Here is a 20,574-nt window from a genome sequence, read left to right on the forward strand (position 1 = left end):
GCCCAAGCTAAAACACCCAGTGCAGGCAGGCTAGAACATGAGATAAGTTAGGTCTGCAGCTAAACATAATTCAGCATTTTATTAAAGAGAAAACTTAGTTCAACACTTAGGAAAACCAGTCCCAGACTCCTTCAGAGCCAGTCCTTACAACCCCTTCCCTCATTCCTGAAGTAGCAGAGCTGGTCTTGACAACTTCCCCCCCCCCCTCCCTCACTTATCTGAAGCAGTAGTGGCAGCCTGCGAGCAGAGGAAGCATCAGTAAACAGGCAACTTCTGGCCAGCCCCGTCAGGGCCTTTTCTCTGCTGCTGATGCTTCTGGGGCTGGAGGGAGGGAGGAGGGGGTTCTGGGTCAGGAGCATGACTTTGGACATTGTCTGAGGAGTGCAGGGGACAATTTCTTTTTGCCAATAATTTTTTCTGGTTGATTGAGAGTGCTGGTTAACTGAGGGTCTACAGTATTACCTTATTTCCTTTTCTTTATTTCTATATATTGCCTTCAGAATTCAGGAAATCTGTTTTAAAAAAAATCCCAGTCTTTAACATGATATGGCCTTACAACTATCTCCTGCTTGAATCTAATCCTTATTGCATTTCACCAAGTTTAATCCTGCTAGTCTTCAGTTCCTGTGCATTCAAAAGTAATATTATAAATAAAACAGGCTGCCTGTGGCATAATCCTGATGTAGATAAATGTTAACACAGAAGATAGTTTTTCATATTTGCATGCTCTCCCTCTCTTCTGCTCCCTACAAAATGTGAAACTAAACATTCCTGTTCTAAATTTTCTGTATCTACATGAGCAGCTGAAGCCAGCTGTGACATGCAAGAGAAGCTTAGCTTTACTGTGAAGCTGGAGTCTGGGTGTAACCTAACTAGCTAGAGGATATGCAGTTCCTGATTGACAGCAGGACTAACATTATGCAAATATTGTAAGAGAAAGTACCTCGGCAACAGTGATCGGGGCTCGGTCAGGGATCCTTCTACACACGCCACGCTTTTCTCTGTGGTGGTTTTTTGTCTTCCTGGTCTTATATTTTCAGTTTCTCAGTTGCTGAGTCACACAGTAGTTGTCTTTATCACAGTATAAAAAAAAATCATCTTTGTTTAAATGTCTCAGCTACAGACATAGTACACAAAAGCAGATTCATAGCTCTAGGTAATATTTAGCTGTTTAATGAACTAATCCTTTGACCTATGTGTTCTAAGTGCTGTGTTTAGTTCATGCCTTCACACAAAAGTGTATTTTTCTTGTTTCTTTCAGTGTTCTTCAATCTGAAGCCTTATGTAGGTCAGGCTTGGCTTAAACAGCTTTCCTCAGCCTGCGTCAGATTAAGCTAAAGGAATTTTAATAAACCCTCCCTTGTAGGCGTGGGCCTAAATGAGACTAGCCTAGTTAAGCCTGATCTTTTTTTTTGTCTGTGAAAAGAACTGAGGCGTGCTGGAAGGCTCAGGAACTGCCAGCTGAATTCAGAGTTAAAAATGGTTGGAAAGGCTCGGTCTTCTAATTTTACAGTATCTGAAAAGCTTGATCTGCTGAAGCTTGTGAAGCCGTATGTTAATGTTCTGGAACAGCACACTAATAAGCACTCGGTGATAGTGGAAAAAAACAAATGCTGGGATATAATCGCAGATAAATACAATGCAATAGGTGCAGACCGCCCTCCTCGAACAGCGCAGGGCCTGCGTACACTGTACAAGAGGCTCAAGGAATATGCCAAGCAGGAGTTCTTGCAGTTTAAGAGTACCCAGTTAGATTATCACAGCACAGTCTCTGAACCAACCAAGAAGGTGTTAGAGATGATTCCACAGATCACCACCATGTGCTTCTTGAGAGATGGGAACAGTTTACCAAGGTAAGAGAAATCATAACATCTTATTATATGTAAAGGTAAGAAACTTTCTATTTGTAAGGTTTTCTTTGCATAAAATACATAATTTCTATGTATTTGTTCCTGAAAAGTAAGATCAGTATAGGAAATATATGGATGGAAACCAGAATTGTTTGTTAAATTTATGCCAAAGAGAGCCTGATGATACAGCAAGGGCTTTACAGTGAGGACTAGTTCTGAATTTTATGTTCAGTTCTATTTCTGCTGCCTTTGTTTGTGTTGATAGTGGTTTTACATTATTGGGTCTGGAATAGAATCAAGTGGCAAGATGTTAAACTCCTTCCATCCCACCCCCTCCCAGTATTGTACAGATTCTTAATCTCAGGCCAAAAGCCAAGAAGGGCTCTGAGCTTGCACTTGAAACTTAGCCAAAAAGAGGCTAAGAGTGATATTCCCATTTATTTGATCTTATGGCCAAGGGGTGTAAATAGCTTGAAAAATACAGATCTAACCTTTACCTCCTCCAGTTTCTGTTAAGTAAGTGGGAGATTATTTAGACACTAGTAGGACAAAAAGCTCTTCATTTTAAGCAAAGCTTGTGGAAGCTCATCAAAGAGATCAGATTCAGGAAGATGTCAGTTTATATGAAAGCAGCTGCTCTTTAATGTTTGCAGTGCTTTTTTTTCTTTGCTGTTCAATAAAGAATTGTATTGTGTATTACAAACAGCCTGCTGTCCTTACCAAGAATTTTCTTAATGTGCAAATACTAGTCACACTTTAACCAGAAATGAGGTGTTTAGCCAATGATTACCCAAATGCAAAAATGCAATGTAGTCCCATAAGGATATTGAATTTCAGACTTCCCCTTCACCAGTTCAGATACCTTGGAAGTTTAGCAGAGCTAATTGCAGAATTAGCGTAAAGATCAGTATACATAAATGATACTAAGAGACTCTCATTCTTTGTTGTCTTCGCTAAGTACATTTCAGTGCTCCTGAGCCTTAGAGATTTTTAGAAGAGGCCACAGCTAGTAGAATATATGGAGGTGCTATATTTGGTTCTCAGATTTCTAAGGATGCGATGCCTTTCAAACCTGCTTTTCCAGTTTTGAGCCCCTCCTATGCATTCGCAGCCAATTGTGCTGCAGTTTCAGTTTTGTAAGGTAGGCTAGTTATTCAGAAAACCAGACTCATTTTATTGGTAACACTGTCAGGCTTGATTCCAGGTGGTTTAATGAAAAGCTAGTATAAAAATACTGTATGACTCTTAGCCTTGGTGAGTGTTTTAATGCACTGCTTCCTTTGCTTTTCTTTAATAGCTTCCTCAGTTGTAGACAGAAACCAAAGAGAACTTCATATCATTCTCACATCCAGTAAGATATTATTGTGAGAATGTGGTGCAGGGGTTAGAGCTTACAGCCACAGCACCCTGAAGATGTGAGTTCAAACCCCGCAGTGCTTCTTGTGACCCTGGGCCAGTCACTTAATTCTCAACTGCCCCAGGTGAATGTGGTTGTGTAACTACAAAAAGGCAGTATACAAGTTCCTATCCCTTATCCCCTTATTACTGATCACGTTGGTGAACCGACAGACCATTCAAAAATAGAACTCTGCACTTGCTTTCCTTAAATGCTGTTAATTTTCTGCATCTTTTATAACAATTATTTTAATGGAAGTGTACCTTTTAGCATTTCTGGTTAGCTTAGCACAAGATCAGCATAGTGACTGGAGATAGCTGATATGCACAGGAGCTCCACTGGGAGACCTGCTGGTAGAACTAAATAATGGTGAGTTTTTGAATTGCAGCCTGACAGATGCTGGCTGCACAGCAACACAGACATGTGGGACATCACTATGTCTGCTGGGGATTATAGCCATGCCTGTAATAAAGGACCATGGCTTCTGATATCAACTCTTTGACAATCTAGCCATTGTTTTTAGGAATAAAAGAAAGAAGAAATGATGGTTTCCATAGCTTTATTAAGACTGAACCTGCTCCTGGTCCCTTCACCTCCCTATCTCTCCTACCCCTACATTAAAACAGTATTCTGCCTTTTATTAGTCCAGGTATAGTAGATTTCTTCTAGTTTTAATTAGCAACTTATTTTTTGTTATCAAGTCCCATCTTTGATATCAAGATTGGCAGCTATGGCGCACCAGCTCTCTCTTTTTGTTCAACTTTATTTGTTACCTGTATTTCTATATTTTTTTTCTGTTGCATATTAAATAGTTCATATTCAGATGTTAATAAATGAAAAAGGCCCTACAACAAAGGTCTCCAAAGTGTTTGTTTAGGGTTACCATCAGTGTTCCCTCTAAGCGGGCGGGTGTTGTGAGCAAACTTTTTTCACCGTGAGCCAAAAATATCGGGCGCCAGCAAGTTATGAGCCAACTCGCCCGATTCTCCTCTCGCCGCCCTGCCATCTGCCGTACGCCTCTTCCGATCGTGCGCTGTGACGAGAAACGTGTGCGCTGCGATGTAATATTTTGTGCGCCAGCGCACGCCAGCGCAGCTTAGCGGGAACACTGGTTCAAATGGTTTTATTTATTTCCCCAAATTTATTTTTGTTATACGCATTGAAAATATTTGATATTGCGTTTAAATCAAAATCTCAATAAACTTGAAACGAGTGCCCGTGAGATTGTGGGAGGGTTAAATACTCAAAACTTAGAAGTTTTTGCTACGCCAGCTTTCTGGTATCTTTACATACAGTGGCGTACCTAGCATATGTAACATCCGGGGCCCATCATTTTTTGGCACCCCCCCCATCTGTAAGAAAAACATGATTTTTAGTAACAAACCACACGTCACACATGAGTACCTAGGAAAAGGCAGCATCTTACATATTGCAGTGAGCAGTACATCAATACACCCATTGTAAAACTAAACAAGCCAGACCAGCACAGATCAATCCTACACCGTCAATCCTAACAGAAAACCATGTCTTTCGAACACACAGAACACAGAAAACACCTTCGCCTAGTAAGGAATATGTAATCACAAACTAACCCCTCCCTCTTTTACAAAACTGTAGTGTGGATTTTAGCTACGGAGGTAACAGCTCTGATGCTCATAAAATTCTGAGCATCAGAGCTGCTACCACCAAGGCTGGTGCTAAAAACGCTTCACAGTTTTGTAAAAGGGGGGATAAAATAAAAATACATAGACAAAGGTTAAATTGAACCAGCAAGAAGCTGGACTCTGCATACAATGCTTCACAGAAACAGTGACACATGTCTCCTAAAGCAATAAATAAATAGAAATTTTTTTCTACCTTTGTCTTCTGTGGTTTCTCCTTTCCTCATCTTCTTGTAACTCTCTTCCTTCCATCCACTGTCTGCCGTCTCTCTTCCCCTATATGGCATCTTCTCTCCTTCTATGCCCCTTCCAGAAACTGTATGCCTCCCCCTTCCATCTCTCCTTTCACCCCATTGGTCTGGCATCTCTCTCCTCGCCTTCCCTCTCCCACACCTCTCCTCATAGTCTGGTATCTCCCCTTCCCTGATTCTCTGGCATCTCTCTCCTTTCCTTTTCTTCCATCTTTCGCTCCCCCTCCATGCTCTCACATCTCCCCCTTCCTTTTCCCTTAGACTGGCATACCTTCCTCCTACGCTCCAAGCCCTGGCATCTCCTTTAATTCCCTCCCTCATCTTCCTTCTCCCTCCAGCTGGGTACCGCAACACTCTTCCCTGCAGCTCTGCACTTCCCCACAATTGCCATGCTTCGGTTCCCCTTCTTCCTTCCTTCCTCCCCCCCCCCCGCGGGACCCTGCGGCACCATCAACTCTTACTCCCTCTAATGTCGGCCCTGCAGCTCCAGACTTCCTCGCACCTTCTCCCCTCCCCCTTTGGATCGCTATTATTTTAAATGTTATAGCCGCGGAGCTGTATCCATCAGTGGAGATGTCTAACCTCGGCCTGCCCCGGAACTCTTACTGCAGCAGACGCCCGTCTAGGCAGGAACAGGAAGTCACTGTTGCAGTAAGAGTTCCGGGGCAGGCCGAGGTTAGACATCTCCACTGATGGATACAGCTCCGCGGCTATAACATTTAAAATAATAGCGATCCAAAGGGGGAGGGGAGAAGGTGCGAGGAAGTCTGGAGCTGCAGGGCCGACATTAGAGGGAGTAAGAGTTGATGGTGCCGCAGGGTCCCGCGGGGGGGGGGGGAGGAAGGAAGGAAGAAGAGGAACCGAAGCATGGCAATTGTGGGGAAGTGCAATCCCCCCAATGCGTCCCCTTACCTTACCGACGCGTGTGTGCGCTGTGAAGAGAAACTTTTCGCTGCGATGTAATATTTTGTGCGCGAGCGCAGGCCAACGCAGCTTAGCGGGAACACTGGTTACCATATGGCTCCAGAAAAAGGAGGATGGATTGAGACATTCCAATATTACTTCCATTGCTTCAATGGAAGTAAAACCCAGATGTCTCAATCTGTCCTCCTTACTTCCATTGCTTTCAGTGGAAGTAAAATCTGAATGTCTCAATCTGTCCTCCTTTTTCTGGACAGCTTAAAGTTTTACCAACCCGAGTGGCATAAATGTTCAATATAACACAATATACTGTAATCCACTCAATCAGGAAAGTGCATATACCATTTCTACATTACTGTGTCATCTCTTTTCTACTCAGGGAAAAAGGCCTCAGAATTGGAGCCTAAGCACAGTCTTATCATAGACTGAAATAGCGTAGTTTTCAATGCTCCATGCTCCAGTCATCGGCCAAAAACCTGAGTTCTTTATTTATTATTTTTGCTTAACTATTTTTTCTTAATTTCAGATTTAATTTAATATTTTTAATTTTATATATATCTTAAAATATCGTTCAACACTTTTTAAAAGTTACCAGAAATGCACTTCTCCGTTGATTAGAAAAATATTGACAGCTAGTTATTTATCTTAGTCAATGTTTGTTCTGAAAAATGCTGACGTGGCCAGCGTTTCGCGGGATTTATTTTTTATCCGCTGCTTCAGGGCCACTGTTAAAGCATCAAGACAAATTTCTACTACCGACTGTCAATGATTCTCCATTTTTTCTGGAGCCATATGGTAACTCTGTTTGTTCTATCTGACCTTGATATGCACCCCATTTGAGATTTTTAACAAAGAACATGCTTTCCCTAATTAGCTGCAACACATGATTTTGAAGTACAGTCAAACCTCGGTTTGCGAGTAACACTGTTTGCAAATGTTTTGCAAGACGAGCAAAAACACTCCAGCAAACTTTGACGCGCAAGTCCTCCAAACAAGTCCTCCAAACCACCATCACAAGTGCTACCAGAACAGCTTCTCTGAAAGAAGAGTTAAAAGATGCATGCGCCGAATTTCCCAATGTAACATAGTAGATGACGGCAGATAAAGACCCGAATGGTCCATCCAGTCTGCCCAACCTGATTCAATTTAAATTTTTTTTTATTTTTTTTCTTCTGGTTTTTTTCTTCTGGGTTAGAATCCAAAGCTTTACCCGGTACTATGCTTGGGTTCCAACTGCCGAAATCTCTGTTAAGACTTACTCCAGCCCATCTACACCCTCTCAGCCATTGAAGCCCTCCCCTGCCCATCCTCCACCAAACGGCCATACACAGACACAGACAGTACAAGTCTGCCCAGTAACTGGCCTAGTTCAATATTTAATATTATTTTCTGATTCTAAATCTTCTGTGTTCATCCCACGCTTCTTTGAACTCAGTCACAGTTTTACTCTCCACCACCTCTCTCGGGAGCGCATTCCAGGCATCCACCACCCTCTCCGTAAAGTAGAATTTCCTAACATTGCCCCTGAATCTACCACCCCTCAACCTCAAATTATGTCCTCTGGTTTTACCATTTTCCTTTCTCTGGAAAAGATTTTGTTCTACATTAATACCCTTTAAGTATTTGAACGTCTGAATCATATCTCCCCTGTCTCTCCTTTCCTCTAGGGTATACATATTCAGGGCTTCCAGTCTCTCCTCATACATCTTCTGGCGCAAGCCTCCTATCATTTTCGTCGCCCTCCTCTGGACCGCCTCAAGTCTTCTTACGTCTTTCGCCAGATACGGTCTCCAAAACTGAACACAATACTCCAAGTGGGTCAACTCATAACCAAGGAAACCCTGAAAGATAATTTATCTGCAAAAGAAAAGTCGCACGGGCGCATTCCCGTCACCCTCCCTTCGAAGTCCATCTCCAAATTCTTATGCCCTATTGGGGTGCTGCGCGCGCTTCTTTTCAGCGGCCTCTGATTGGTGGAGAGCGAGATCTGGCATCCGGCCCCAGATGTTGGCTCTGCGGGTGCATGCGCAGTCGAGGTGTACTGGATGGTGGTGCAGGTTGAAAGTGGCACTCAAAGTTAAGCAGGAGAAAAAAGGAGAAATCAGCTCAGGGATCCGGGAAGGGGACACCGGTCCAACCTACCTTCAAGCCAGGAAGAAGACCAACTGGGGCCAGCTTGTCATTCCCCAGTCGCTGGTGGCGGATGGATCCTGCGCTGAAGAAGAGGGAACGCAGGCCTGAGACGGCGCATGAGAGAATGGCTAATAAAGAAAGCACATGAGGCGATCTGCGCTGCTCCCATGGGCTGGGGGGTGAATTTAGGCAAACCTAGGATGTGCCTTTAAAGCAAGAGTGAGGAACAAAAGGGGTTACTTTGCGTTTTTGGGTTGTGGAACGAATAGTCTGAGTTTCCATTATCTTCTGTGGGGAAAGTTGCTTTGATATACGAGTGCTTTGGATTGCAAGCATGCTTCTGGAACAAATTATGCTCGTAAACCAAGGTACCACTGTATTGCAAAGCTACTTGGTGTACTGTATATTGTGATCACTAGACAAAGCTCTCCTGAGTAAGAGATGTGATGTAGACTTTTGCATCCAGGAAGTCCAGCTGCCTTTTTTCCTCCCTCTCAGGCACAAAACAGATAGATAGAATATTACCCCTCAGGCCTCTTAGAAGGTTCAACAAGACCAGTGTATAACAATTGCCAAACAGTTTCCACTTGGCTGTTGTTTTCTACCCACACTGTCTTCAAACACAAGTCACACAAAGTAGAGGAAGCCAAAGGGAAAAAATCAGGCCTTCCCTAAGCTTTCCTACAGGTATAGTCCTTTATCTTAATCGCTCCCTGCTGTCCTCTTAACAGCTGAACAATCCACCATCAAAAGGAAAAATACCACTGGTCCTCAAAGGAAAAGTATTCTTCATGTTCAAGCAGCTGAACCTAATATTTCAAGCCCTCAAAATAAAAAGTTTATCTTAGCTGATCCCCAACTCTCCAATGGCATCAATATGAATCGGTTCATTCACAGGTGATGTTTAAATCTTGTCCCTTTCCCCTCCATTGTCCATACAGCCTGTATACATGTGGATTTTTAAATGTGTTGCGAATATAAAATATTCATGTGACTCACAAATGCATGGATTTCTATTTTTTTTAATATATGTTTATTGAGAATGGGCAGTGGCCCAGACACGGAAACACAATCAACAAAAGAACAACAGAACAATCCATGAGAAACAATGGAAAAGCTAACAAAGGCAAATCTCCTCAAATAGAAAATCCAGTAGGGCTGGAAGTTGAGGTCCAGCAAAATACAAACAGCAATTCCAGCCAAGCCCATCCCACTCATGACTAGATCAACTCCATGCTAGACCAAAAGCCATAGTCTGTTTTATTATGTAACCCCACAACTCTCAGACAAACCAGCAACAACCCATACACCCCAGATCTCGCAACAGACATACAACAGCAATTACATACACACGACCTAAGCAATCCCCTCTAAATGTCTCACCAAACCCACCCCCCTAGTTGGAGTACAGAGGAGGAACCATAGGAGCCCCATGCGGGCATTCCAGAAAATATAATATAATGTCAGAGAGCTCTTAAGTAGGAAAGAGATCCACAATAATGCCTCATATCCAGTCTGCTCATAGAAGCGAATCTCAAATTGAGCCATCTCTCTCAGCTTGGCCTGCCATTGAGCGGTGGGAGGGGAGTCCTCAGAAACCCAGTAGGTCAAAATCAATTTTTTGGCTACTAAGATGGTATTGTACATAAATCTACATTGGGGAGGGGAGAAACCCTGTCCCCACATGGAGCCCTGGAACCCCAACAGAAGGATTCTATAGTCCCACTCTGTTGGCCTGTGAAGAACAGATTCAAGGAGGCCCAGGAGGCCCCACCAAAGGGCGAGTTCAGAGCACTCAAGGAAGGAATGGATATAGGCACCAGACTTACATTTACACTTCGCACATAGAGCACTGTCGCACAAACCAAGCTGCTTCCCCCTGTGCCGGGTGATGTAGGTGTGGTGTAAGATCTTATACTGCATTTCCTGATAGTTTGTGGATTTAGAGAAAAAGTAAAGGGTCCTGAAACAATCCAGGAACTGTGGGTCGGTGATGCCCTGGCCCAAATCCTCCTCCCAGCGCTCCCACAATTTGCTCATCCTAGGGACCCAGGAAGAAAGCCATAACACACCATACCAGTGGGACAACTGGTTGAGCACAGGTGGAGTAGCCGCAAAGATCTGATCTAAAGAGCCCAAGTCCCACCCGCCCCCGTACTCCTGGCAAGTTGTGGCCCAGTAATGACAAAGTTGAATGAAGGAAAACGGGAACGTATGGGGTAGCGCCCACTTTAATTGGACCTGTTGAAAGGAGGGAAAGGAAGATTCTGAGAGATCCAGCAGCTGTATCATAGTCCGGCAACCCTGCTGTGCCCAGTCCCGAAACACCTACTGCTCCCAACCCAGTAGAAACCCCGGATTACCCTCAAACAACAAATAAGGAGTAACTGCAGATGGTAAACCCTGGCGGCACCACCTACCATTGCCTGGAAACGGTAACAAAAAACAAGAGCTGCCCCCAGAGCGAGCAGCATGATCTGGCTGAGAATGCAGTAGATTGAAAAAATGAAAGGGTTGGCTCCAACCCACAACCCACCCTGGAAATAATGATCAGACCCCCGAATAGTCCTCATGGATCCATCGCATAAGGGCGGCCACATTATATAGTTGTATATCCGGAACATTCAGCCCACCTGCTCCCCTAGCCAACGTCAGCTTGGCCATAGCCACCCGAGGAGCCTTAGACCTCCAAATAAACCGAGAAATTAAAGATTTAAAGCGCATTTAATCCTGGCGCCAGAGCCAGATTGGTACAGTCTGTAGGGGATAAAGTAATTTTGGGAGCAGGACCATTTTTACCAAAGCCAACCGCCTTAACAAACCCAGTGGAAGATCCTGCCATGCCTGGCACAGTTTCCTAATAGTGTCAAGGTGGCGAAGAACATTCATAGAGTAAAATGTGACAGGATTATATTCAAATATATACCCAGATACCTGACTGGAGTGGCTGAGGGCGGGATAGGAAGCAACGCATGCCATTGCTCCACGGGGCCCCCAGCCAGCAACAAGAGCTCAGACTTGCTACAATTAACCTGTAGACCCAACAATGCCCCCGGATCCTTCACAATCACCAACGCCTTGGTCAAGTGGGTGGGCGCCTGATCTAAATACAGTAAGATGTCATCTGCAAACAGGCTGATTTTGCATTCCTGGCCCCCCACCCAGATTCCCTGAACATTTGAGGCCTGCCGTATCTTAATGGCCAAGGGCTCAATAGCCAAAAGGAACAGCAGCAGTGAAAGGGGGCAACCCTACCTGGTCCCCCACTGCAGCCCAAACTCGTCTGTCAAACTGCCATTGATATGCATGCGAGCCCGAGGGTTGGTGTACAGCACTTTGATCCAATCAAGAAAGAGCCCCTTAATACCAAAACCGTCCAAAACCCAAAAAAGGTACTCCCAAGAGACACTATCAAAAGCTTTCTCCATATCTAATCACGCTACCGCAGACTGCCCCCCTCCCCCCTTACCCCTATGTTCATGGATGGTCTCCAAGACTTTCATCAGGTTCATCGATGCATAACGGCCAGGCACGAAACCCACCTGATCTGAATGGATCAGAGCTGGTAGGAAACCGTTTAGACGCCATGCCATCATCATAGCTAGTAACTTAAGATCTTGGTCCAAGAGGGAGATGGGTCTGAAGGAGACCACCAATTTGGGATCCTTCCCCAGCTTTGGCAACAGCACAATATGCGCCAAGTTCTCAGGGAGTCGTCCTGCAGCTTTGGCCACAACGTTACACATATGGCTAAGTGGGCAGGCCACCAGGTCCCGCAGCATCCTATAATATTCTTGGCCAAAACCATCCAGGCCCGGGGCCTTGGCGAGAGTTAGGGAGCCAATCGTGGTGGACATCTCTTCCTCCGTGATGGGTGCATTCAAGACCGTCACCTGATCTTCTGTCAACTGGGGCAAGTCCAGGTCATTAAAAAATGTGGCCAAAGTTCCTGGATCCAAAGGCTAGCGCCCATACAGAGATTTATAGTAGTGGACAAACTGCCGCAGTATGGCGCTCCCTCACATGGTGTATGCTCCCAGCATCTTTAATAGTGGTAATGAATGACCTGTCGTTTTTTATGCGGACGAATCAGATGGGCCAGCAATTTCCCGGTTTTGCCCCCCCCTCCCCCCACAATGATAAAGCTGATATCGCTGATAGTACAAAGAACGTTCTGTGCGTTTATTAAGTAGCTTCTTAAGCTGATCCCGAACCTCCCGGAGTTCCAGGCGATCCGCCTCTGACAACATGTTAATGTGGGACCATCTAAGGTCGTGGAGTTTTCCAGACAGCCGCAGAAACTCCCCCTCCCGCTTTTTTCGTTGACTGGCAAGGTACGTGATAATATGCCCATGAAGGACTGCCTTAGAAGCATACCAGAAAGCGATGGGGCCCACATCAGGCATATCATTCGTAAGCGTATAATCTACCCAGCAGGCCCTCAAGAAGGTACGGAATTCTGGGTCATGATATAAGTGAGGAGTCAATTTCCAGGAGGAAGTCCTACATGTAAGAGCTATGCTCAACCGGAGTCCCACCAGCGCGTGGTCAGAAATGGTGCTGTCATAGAGAACAGGAGAATATAATCTAACCTAGCTTACACCTTGTGGGCATGGGAGTAAAAGGTAAAGTCATTGTCATACGGGTGGAGGGTGCGCCAGACATCCACCAGGTCCAGGTGTTGAGTCAGAAAGCCCACCCTCCAGTTGTCGTGGTCCCTGGTACGTGCCCTGGGCAGTTTATAATCCTCCCCTGGGTTTGCAGTTATATTAAGATCCCCACCCAAGATCAAGTGATACTCAGTGTGTTGTGAAAGGTGAGCAAAAACAGAGGAGAAAAATTTGTGACAATAAACATTTGGAGCATACAAGTTGCACAGCAATAACTTAAGGCCCCACAGCTCGCCCAGCACCATCACAGAACGGCCCTCTTTATCCTGAATTTGCTTATGAAAATGGAAAGGTAAGCTCTTGTGCAAAAGAATGGCAACCCCTCTCTGATGGCCACGAAAGGCTGAGGAGTACACCTCCCCAACTCAACCACGCTTAAGTTTGGCATGTTCCAGCTGAGAGAGATGGGTTTCCTGTAAGTAGGCAATATCAGTGCCCAGTTTGCGAAAGGTGGACAAAACTCTAGACCTCTTGACCGGGGACTTGATTCCGTCCACATTAAGCGTAGTCACTTTCAAATCAGCCATACTCCCCCCTAGATAGAGAGCAATCATGCAGTCAAACACTGACATCAGCCACTCCTGGGTCTCCCAGCTGGACCCTGGAGCAAAAGTAATGGGCAGTTAGGACAGGAACATAGAATACCCCCACCTGCACTCCAAACAACATCCCTACCACAAACATACCACCAGTCATACCCCCAGAGAAACCTACCCCCCTCCCCTCAACTCCAGCCAACTCTCCAAACCACCCCTATGTACCCCGCACACATCCCAAAAAAACAACCCTGCAGCAAGCCCAGAGAACAGCCTCTCTCCCACCCTAACCACCTCTGTTCCCCAAAGAGCAGAGCAAGAAGAAAAGAGAAAAAATTAACAACTGGACCCTCCATGCACAGGTTCCCACAGAAAGGGGAGCACATGTATCATGAAAAGAGAACCTAAACACAACTAAACTCAACCATAGCAAGAACATGTAAGGCTGCACAGATATAAACAGGCTGCACAGATATAAACAGGCTGCACAGATATAAACAGGTCCAGTAGGAGCATGATGAAAGAGGGCCTGCCAGGGCAAACACCGGTCCAAATATCCCAAAGCAGGGCCGGGCAGCAGGTGCAAAGTCCACTCAAAAGCCCCGCAGCAGCAGCTCATAGGCCAGATCCCCAGACCTGCAGGTCCCGAATTCACTCCAGGCACAAATCCAGCCCCCACTGCCAAACAACTAAGGAGTGGGAACAACAGCTAGCCATGGAACAGAGGAGAGGGGTCAAGCTGGCAGCCTAACTAGGTAAGCTTGTGCCCCCTCCACGGTGCTCAGGCTCTGTCTTGCCATTCTGCCAGACCGGAGACATGCCAGAAAAGCCAGGGCAAACTGCAATCCTCGATTGTGTAGCTCAGTATAAAAGGGCGACATCAATTTTCGCTGGGCCGCCACCCAGTCCAAGTAGTCATTGAAGAGGAGCACCCGGGACCCTTCTTTTTCCAGCGCCCCAGAGCGCCTAAATGCTTTGAGGAGTGCCTCTATCTCTCCAGCAGCTGAAGCGAGCTATAGCCGTGCCCGCCCTTTTCCCATCCACAGCCCTGCCACCAATCCGATGGGCCCATTCACATTCAAAATGCAGACCAGAGCCAGCCAAGCCAAGCTATTCCGGTAGCAGGAACCAAAGATGTCGTACAGCTCTGAGTCCTTAACACTTTCAGGGAGGCCCACAAGCCGCAGATTGTTGCGCCTGCTCCTGTTCTCATACTCTTCCAGCCAGTCCTGCATCTTCAAACTCTGCTTGCGCAGTTCCTCCACCTGTGCCTCCAAGGCCATGCACGTGTCCTCCGAGGTGGAAACTTGCTGCTCCACCTCTGTGATCCTCCGACCCTGGGAGTCGATTTTCTGATTGACCTCCTCCACCGTCGATTGTAAATTGTTAAGGCAATCTGCCAGAGCAGCAGATACAGAGCTGGTGATCTCCTGGATCCAGTCACCCGCAGGGATAGTAAAAGACACGGGTTCCGCTGCCATCTTAGGTAAGGGTGACTGGAGCTTTTCTCTGGCCGGTTTTGCAGCATGGATGGGCATGCCCAGTGCTTCGTCACTCTCCAAACTTTGCCGAAAAGATCGGGCAGCCTGCCGCAGCTCTCAGGGGAGGACAGAGTGGTCAAAAATGATGAAATTGCAAGAATAAACAGCCGATTTTACCGGGGCGGGAGTGAAGCTTTCTTCACCTGCAACTGATCAGGTAAGCTGCATCACATGACCCCCCAAATGCATATATTTCTGATCATATGGCCTGCAGATGAAAATCCTGGATGCTTCTGCCCTAGAACTATAACATCTAGCAATGTCCATAACTGGGTGAAATGGTTAATCATTGTTGCTCCATAATTTTCTGCATGCCAAATTGTCTTCTGCTGGATAAGCCTAGTTTTAGATTGCTAACCAGTAACAGGACTTATTTTTGAGCTTGCTTGTCTTCATCAGTTGTGTACTGCAGTACTAGGCATGTCTCTAGGAGGATGTGGCTTTTCACTCTGCTTGGTCAGTCATGGGCCAGTGCAGAAAGCTACCTCAGACAGAAGTGTGCAGTTAACAAGTGAAATGTACACAGAAAGGGGTCTACTGCAGCAGTTAACTTGCATTGTAGATGATAGTGCACAGCCGTTTAAAATGAATGGTAATGAGGCTATTAGATTTGCCATCCCATTGCATGTGGACTGAAAAATTGCAGGAAGACTGGACATTCAAATGGCAAGTGAAATTTAATGTGGACAGATGCAGAGTACTCAGAAGATTTTATGGTTAACAAAATGTGAGAAACTTACTGTCAGGGTCTGAAGAGGTACAAAAAGTGTTTGCTTGGCCTTCTGGTGGATTAGTAGAGTGCATGATTTGGTGCTAGAGGTAATGGTCCTGGGGCCACTTGATAACAGTGATCATAATATGATCAGATTTAATTTCTGGAGTAAAGTATACACAGGAAATCCAATATGTTGGCATTTAACTTAAATTAAAAAGGAAGCTATGATAAAATGAGGAGAATAGTAAAATGGCAAAAAGACATCCCCCTCAGCCAACACCCCCTACACACACACACATACATAAACAAACACAAATTTAGAGAAGTAGCTGCCAAGGTCAAAAATTTACATCAGATATGGATGTTATTCAAAAATACCATCAAGCCCAGGCCAGATATATTCCATGTATTAAAAAATGAGGAGGGAAGGCCAAACCACAGCCAGCATGCTTACCAAGTGAGGTGAAGGAAGCTGGCAAATTGGGCAACAGTATAATATGGGTCATTTCAATTAGCCCAATATTGACTGCATAAATGTTACATCAGGGAGTGCTAGCAAGGTAAAATTCCTAGACGTAATAAATGACTACTTCTTGGAGCAACTAGTCCAGGAACTGACGAGAGTAAGCTATTTTACATTTAATCCTTAGTGGAATGCAGAGAATAGTACGAGAGGTAATTGTGTTGGATCTGTTGGAAAACAATGATCATAACATGATCAAATTTGAGCTGATATCTAGTGCGACAACATTAAATAAATCTACTGTAGTAGCATTTAATTTTCAAAAGGGCAGCTATGATAAAATGAGGAAAATGGTTAAAAAGAAGCTAAAAAGATCGACAATAGGATAGGACTTTAAAACAGGCATGGATGTTAGTTAAAAATACTATTATGAAAGCCCAGACCAGATGTATTCCACACATTAACAAAGATGGAAAGAAGAGAAAATGAGAGCTGGCATGGTTAAAGGTGATGTTGAAAGAGGCTGTTGGAGCCAAAAGAACACCCTATAAAGAATGGAGAAAGGATCCTATTGAAGAAAATAAGAAGCAACATGAGAACGGGTAAATTAGATGCAAATCATTAATAAAGAAGGCTAAAAAAGAATATAAGAATTGCTGGGTCAGACTAGTGGTCCATCGTGCCCAGCAGTCCACTCATGCGGCGTCCCCTAGGTCAAAGACCAGTGCTCTAACCGAGACCAGCCCTACCTGTGTACGTTCCAGTTCAGCAGGAATCTGTCCAACTTTGTCTTGGATCCCTGGAAGGTGTTCTCCCCTATAACAGACACTGGAAGAACATTCCAGTTCTCTACCACTCTGGGTGAAGAAGAACTTCCTTATGTTTGTACGGAATCTATCCCCTTTTAACTTTAGAGAGTGCCCTTTCGTTCTCCCTACCATGGAGAGGGTGAACAACCTGTCTTTATCTACTAAGTCTATTCCCTTCAGTATCTTAAATGTTTCGATCATGTCCCCTCTCAGCCTCCTCTTTTCAAGGGAGAAGAGGCCCAGTTTCTCTAAACTCTCACTCTACGGCAACTCCTCCAGTCCCTTAACCATTTTAGTCGCTCTTCTTTGGACCCTTTTGAATAGTACCATATCCTTCTTCATGTACGGTGACCAGTGCTGGACACAATACTCCAGGTGAGGGCGCACCATGGCCCTGTACAGCAGCATGATAACCTTCTCTGATCTGTTCGTGGGATCCCCTTCTTAATCATTCCTAGCATTTTGTTCTCCTTTTTCGCCGCTGCCACTACACATTGTGCGGATGGCTTCATCGACCTGTTGACCAACACTCCCAGGTCTCCTTCCTTGAGGTCTCTCCAAGTAACACCCCAGACATCCTGTATTCGTGTATGAGATTTTTGTTACCGACCTGCATTGGGCAAATTGGGTTGAACCTCATGTGCCATGTCGCTGCCCATTTCTCGAGCATGGTTATGTCACGTTGCAGATCTTTGCAGTCCCCCTGCGTCTTCACTACTCTGAATAACTTTGTATCATCTGCAAATTTAATCACCTTGCTCATCGTACCAATGTCCAGATCGTTTATAAATATGTTGAGCACGGGTCCAAGCACCGAGCCCTGCGACACCCCCACTAGTGACGCTCTTCCAGTCCAAGTATTGTCCATTTACCCCCACTCTCTGTTTCCTATCTGCCAACCAGTTTTTAATCCATGTAAGTATTTCACCCTTGATTCCGTAGCTCGCAATTTTACGAAGAATATGAAGAGAAACTTGCCAAAGAGGCAAAAACTCATAGTAACAACTTTTTCAGGTACATCAGAAGCAAAAAGCCTGTGAGGGAATTCGTGGGACTATTTGATCATCAAAGAGCAAAAGGGGTATTCAGGAAGGAGAGACTGAATGCTTTGCTTCAGTCTTTTCAGAAGAAGATATAAGAGACCTACCTGAACCAGAAATGGTTTTCAAAAGTAACAATGTGGAATAACTGAAAGAAATCTCAGTGAATCTGGAAGATGTACTGAGCTAAATCGACAAGTTAAAAGAGTGACAAATCACTTGGACCAGATAGGATATTTCACAGGATACTGAAAGAACTCAAACATGAAATTACTGATCTGATTTTAGTGATCTGTAACCTATCACTAAAACCTGAAGATTGGAGGGTGGCCAATCTTATGCCGATTTTTAAAAAGGGTTCCAGGGGTGTTCCAGGAAATTACAGACCAGTAAGCCTGACTTCGGTGCTGGGCAAAATAGTGGAAACAATTATAAAAAATAAAATTGTGGAACATGTAGACAAACATGATTTAATGAGACAGAGTCAGCATGGGTTTAGCCTATGGAGGTCTTGCCTCACCAATTTGCTTGACTTCTTTAAAGGTGTGAATAAACATGTGGATAAAGGCAAGCCGGTTGATGTAGTATATCTAGATTTCCAGAAAGCGTTTGATAAAGTTTCTCATAAGAGTCTGCTGAGAAAATTAAAGGGTCATGGGATAGGAGGCAGGGTTCAGTTGTGAATTAAGAATTGATTATCGGACAGAAAACAAAGGGTAGGGTTAAATGGCTATTTTTCTTAATGGAGGAGGGTAAATAGTGGTGTGCTACAGGGATCTGTACTGGGACCGGTGCTATTTAACTTATTTATAAATGATCTGGAAATTGTAAATGATCTGGGAAAGGTATAGTAAATAAGACATGGGGGAAGCTAATACTTGCCCCTGGATCAGTGACATGGAATACTGCTGCTATTTGGATTTTTGCCAGGTATTGTGACTTGGATTGGCCTCCTTGAAGACAGGATACTGGGCTAGATGGACTGTTGGTCTGATCCAGTAAGGATATTGTTATGTTCTTAAGGAGAGTTGGTTGATGTTGTGTATCTAGACCACACATGTCAAACACAAGGCCCGGGGGCCGAATCTGGCCCGCCTGACCATTTTATGTGGCCCTCGGTGACTGTGCCATATCTAAGCGCCTGACTGTGCAGCCCCAGTCTCAGTGGCGCTCCAAGCTCCTCACTACGCTGCCTCAGTATCAATTTGCAAGCCCCAGTCCCAATGTAACAGCTAGATTGGATCAGGGCGCTCCACACAAGTGCCTGACCGCGGGTGTCTGAGGATGAGGAAGGATCTATACTTCTACTAGTACTAAGTATCTTTTATTAATACTAAATAATTTTTATTTAAAAATTCGGCCCGCGACTTTCTAAAAGGGCCCCTCTGAAATCCTAAACAAACTGTAAATTGTAATTCGTTACTTTTTAAGATTCTGCATACTGTAATTCCACTGACTATCTGCATATTGTAACTTGCTGATTTCTCCTAATATGCCCCCTCTGAAATTCTTAACAAACTGTATTTTGTAATTCGCTACTTCTTTCTAAAAGGGCCCCTCTGAAATTCTAAACAAACTGTATATTGTAATTTGCTACTTTTTAAGATTCTGCATATTGTAATTCCACTGACTATCTACATATTGTAACTCGCTGATTGTCCAGCTCTCTTCGATGTAAACTGCCTAGAAGTCGCACGATTATGGCGGTATAGAAGAATAAAGTTATTATTATTATTATTATTAGCCTGTGTTTTGGATTTCGGCCCCTTATGTGATTGAGTTCGACACCCTGATCTAGACTTTCCGAAAGCTTTAGACAAAGTTCCTCATGAGAGACTCCTGAGAAAATTAAAGAGTCATAGTATAGGAGACAATATTCTTTTGTAGATTAGGAATTGGGTATTAGACAGAAAACAGAGGGTAGGATTAAATGGCTGTATGGACAGGAGGGTGAATACTGGAGTGTTGCAGGTATCCGTACTGGGAACATATTAATAAATGATCTGAAAATTGAAACGACAGGTGAGGTGATTAAATTTGCAGATGACACTAAACAGTTTAAGTTGTTAAAATTCATGTGGACTGTGAAAATTGCAGGAAGACCTTATGAAATTAGAAGACTGGGCATCTAAATGGCAAATGAAATTTAATGTGAAATGCAAAATGATGCACATTGGGAAGATTAATCTATTGCACAATCAAATTTTATTTTCTAAAAGAACTTCATCTTACAAAATACAGTCAACCAAGGACTGACAACAAAATAGAACCAGGCTATAAACAAAACATATCCAACTCCCCATCCCCCACCTCCCCAGATCCATAGGCATAGCAGACACTACAATGCAGTAGGCCTGGACTCTGATAGCCCACTGCCAGGTAAGGAAACCTCCACCCCCACACATCCCCTGAACCATAGAACAGAACAGGAAAAAAAAAAATTCCTCTCGCGCACCCCAGGCTCCCCCAAGCACACCATTCACCAAAGCAGCAGTATGGAGCAAGGTTAAAAGGAGTTCAAAATGTCAGTCCAGACTCATGGGGACAAAGATTGAATATAGGGGTCCCAAATCTGAAGAAACTGCCTT

General features: G+C 44.5%; 2 protein-coding genes across 3 annotated transcripts in view; both read left to right on the forward strand.

The window, feature by feature from the left end:
* The window catches only part of RAD54B (RAD54 homolog B), a 184,633-nt gene that overhangs the window by 47,216 nt on the left and 116,843 nt on the right, over positions 1-20,574 (forward strand). The window contains exon 1 of one of the 2 annotated variants that reach the window (XM_033933706.1): positions 1,725-1,853. The exons of the other annotated variant lie outside the window; for it this stretch is intronic. Within the exon in view, the coding sequence (XP_033789597.1) occupies positions 1,835-1,853 (19 nt within the window). The 5' untranslated portion in view covers positions 1,725-1,834. Of the gene's footprint in view, positions 1-1,724; positions 1,854-20,574 lie in introns of those variants that run through there. 2 annotated transcript variants of the gene reach the window in all.
* Positions 1-20,574, forward strand: part of FSBP (fibrinogen silencer binding protein) — a 44,809-nt gene that overhangs the window by 5,044 nt on the left and 19,191 nt on the right. Inside the window, exon 2 of the mRNA XM_033933708.1 lies at positions 1,262-1,853. Within this exon, the coding sequence (XP_033789599.1) occupies positions 1,480-1,853 (374 nt within the window). The 5' untranslated portion in view covers positions 1,262-1,479. The remainder of the gene's footprint in view (positions 1-1,261; positions 1,854-20,574) is intronic.

This window comes from Geotrypetes seraphini, chromosome 2, assembly GCF_902459505.1.
Source record: "Geotrypetes seraphini chromosome 2, aGeoSer1.1, whole genome shotgun sequence".
Taxonomy (NCBI): domain Eukaryota; kingdom Metazoa; phylum Chordata; class Amphibia; order Gymnophiona; family Dermophiidae; genus Geotrypetes; species Geotrypetes seraphini.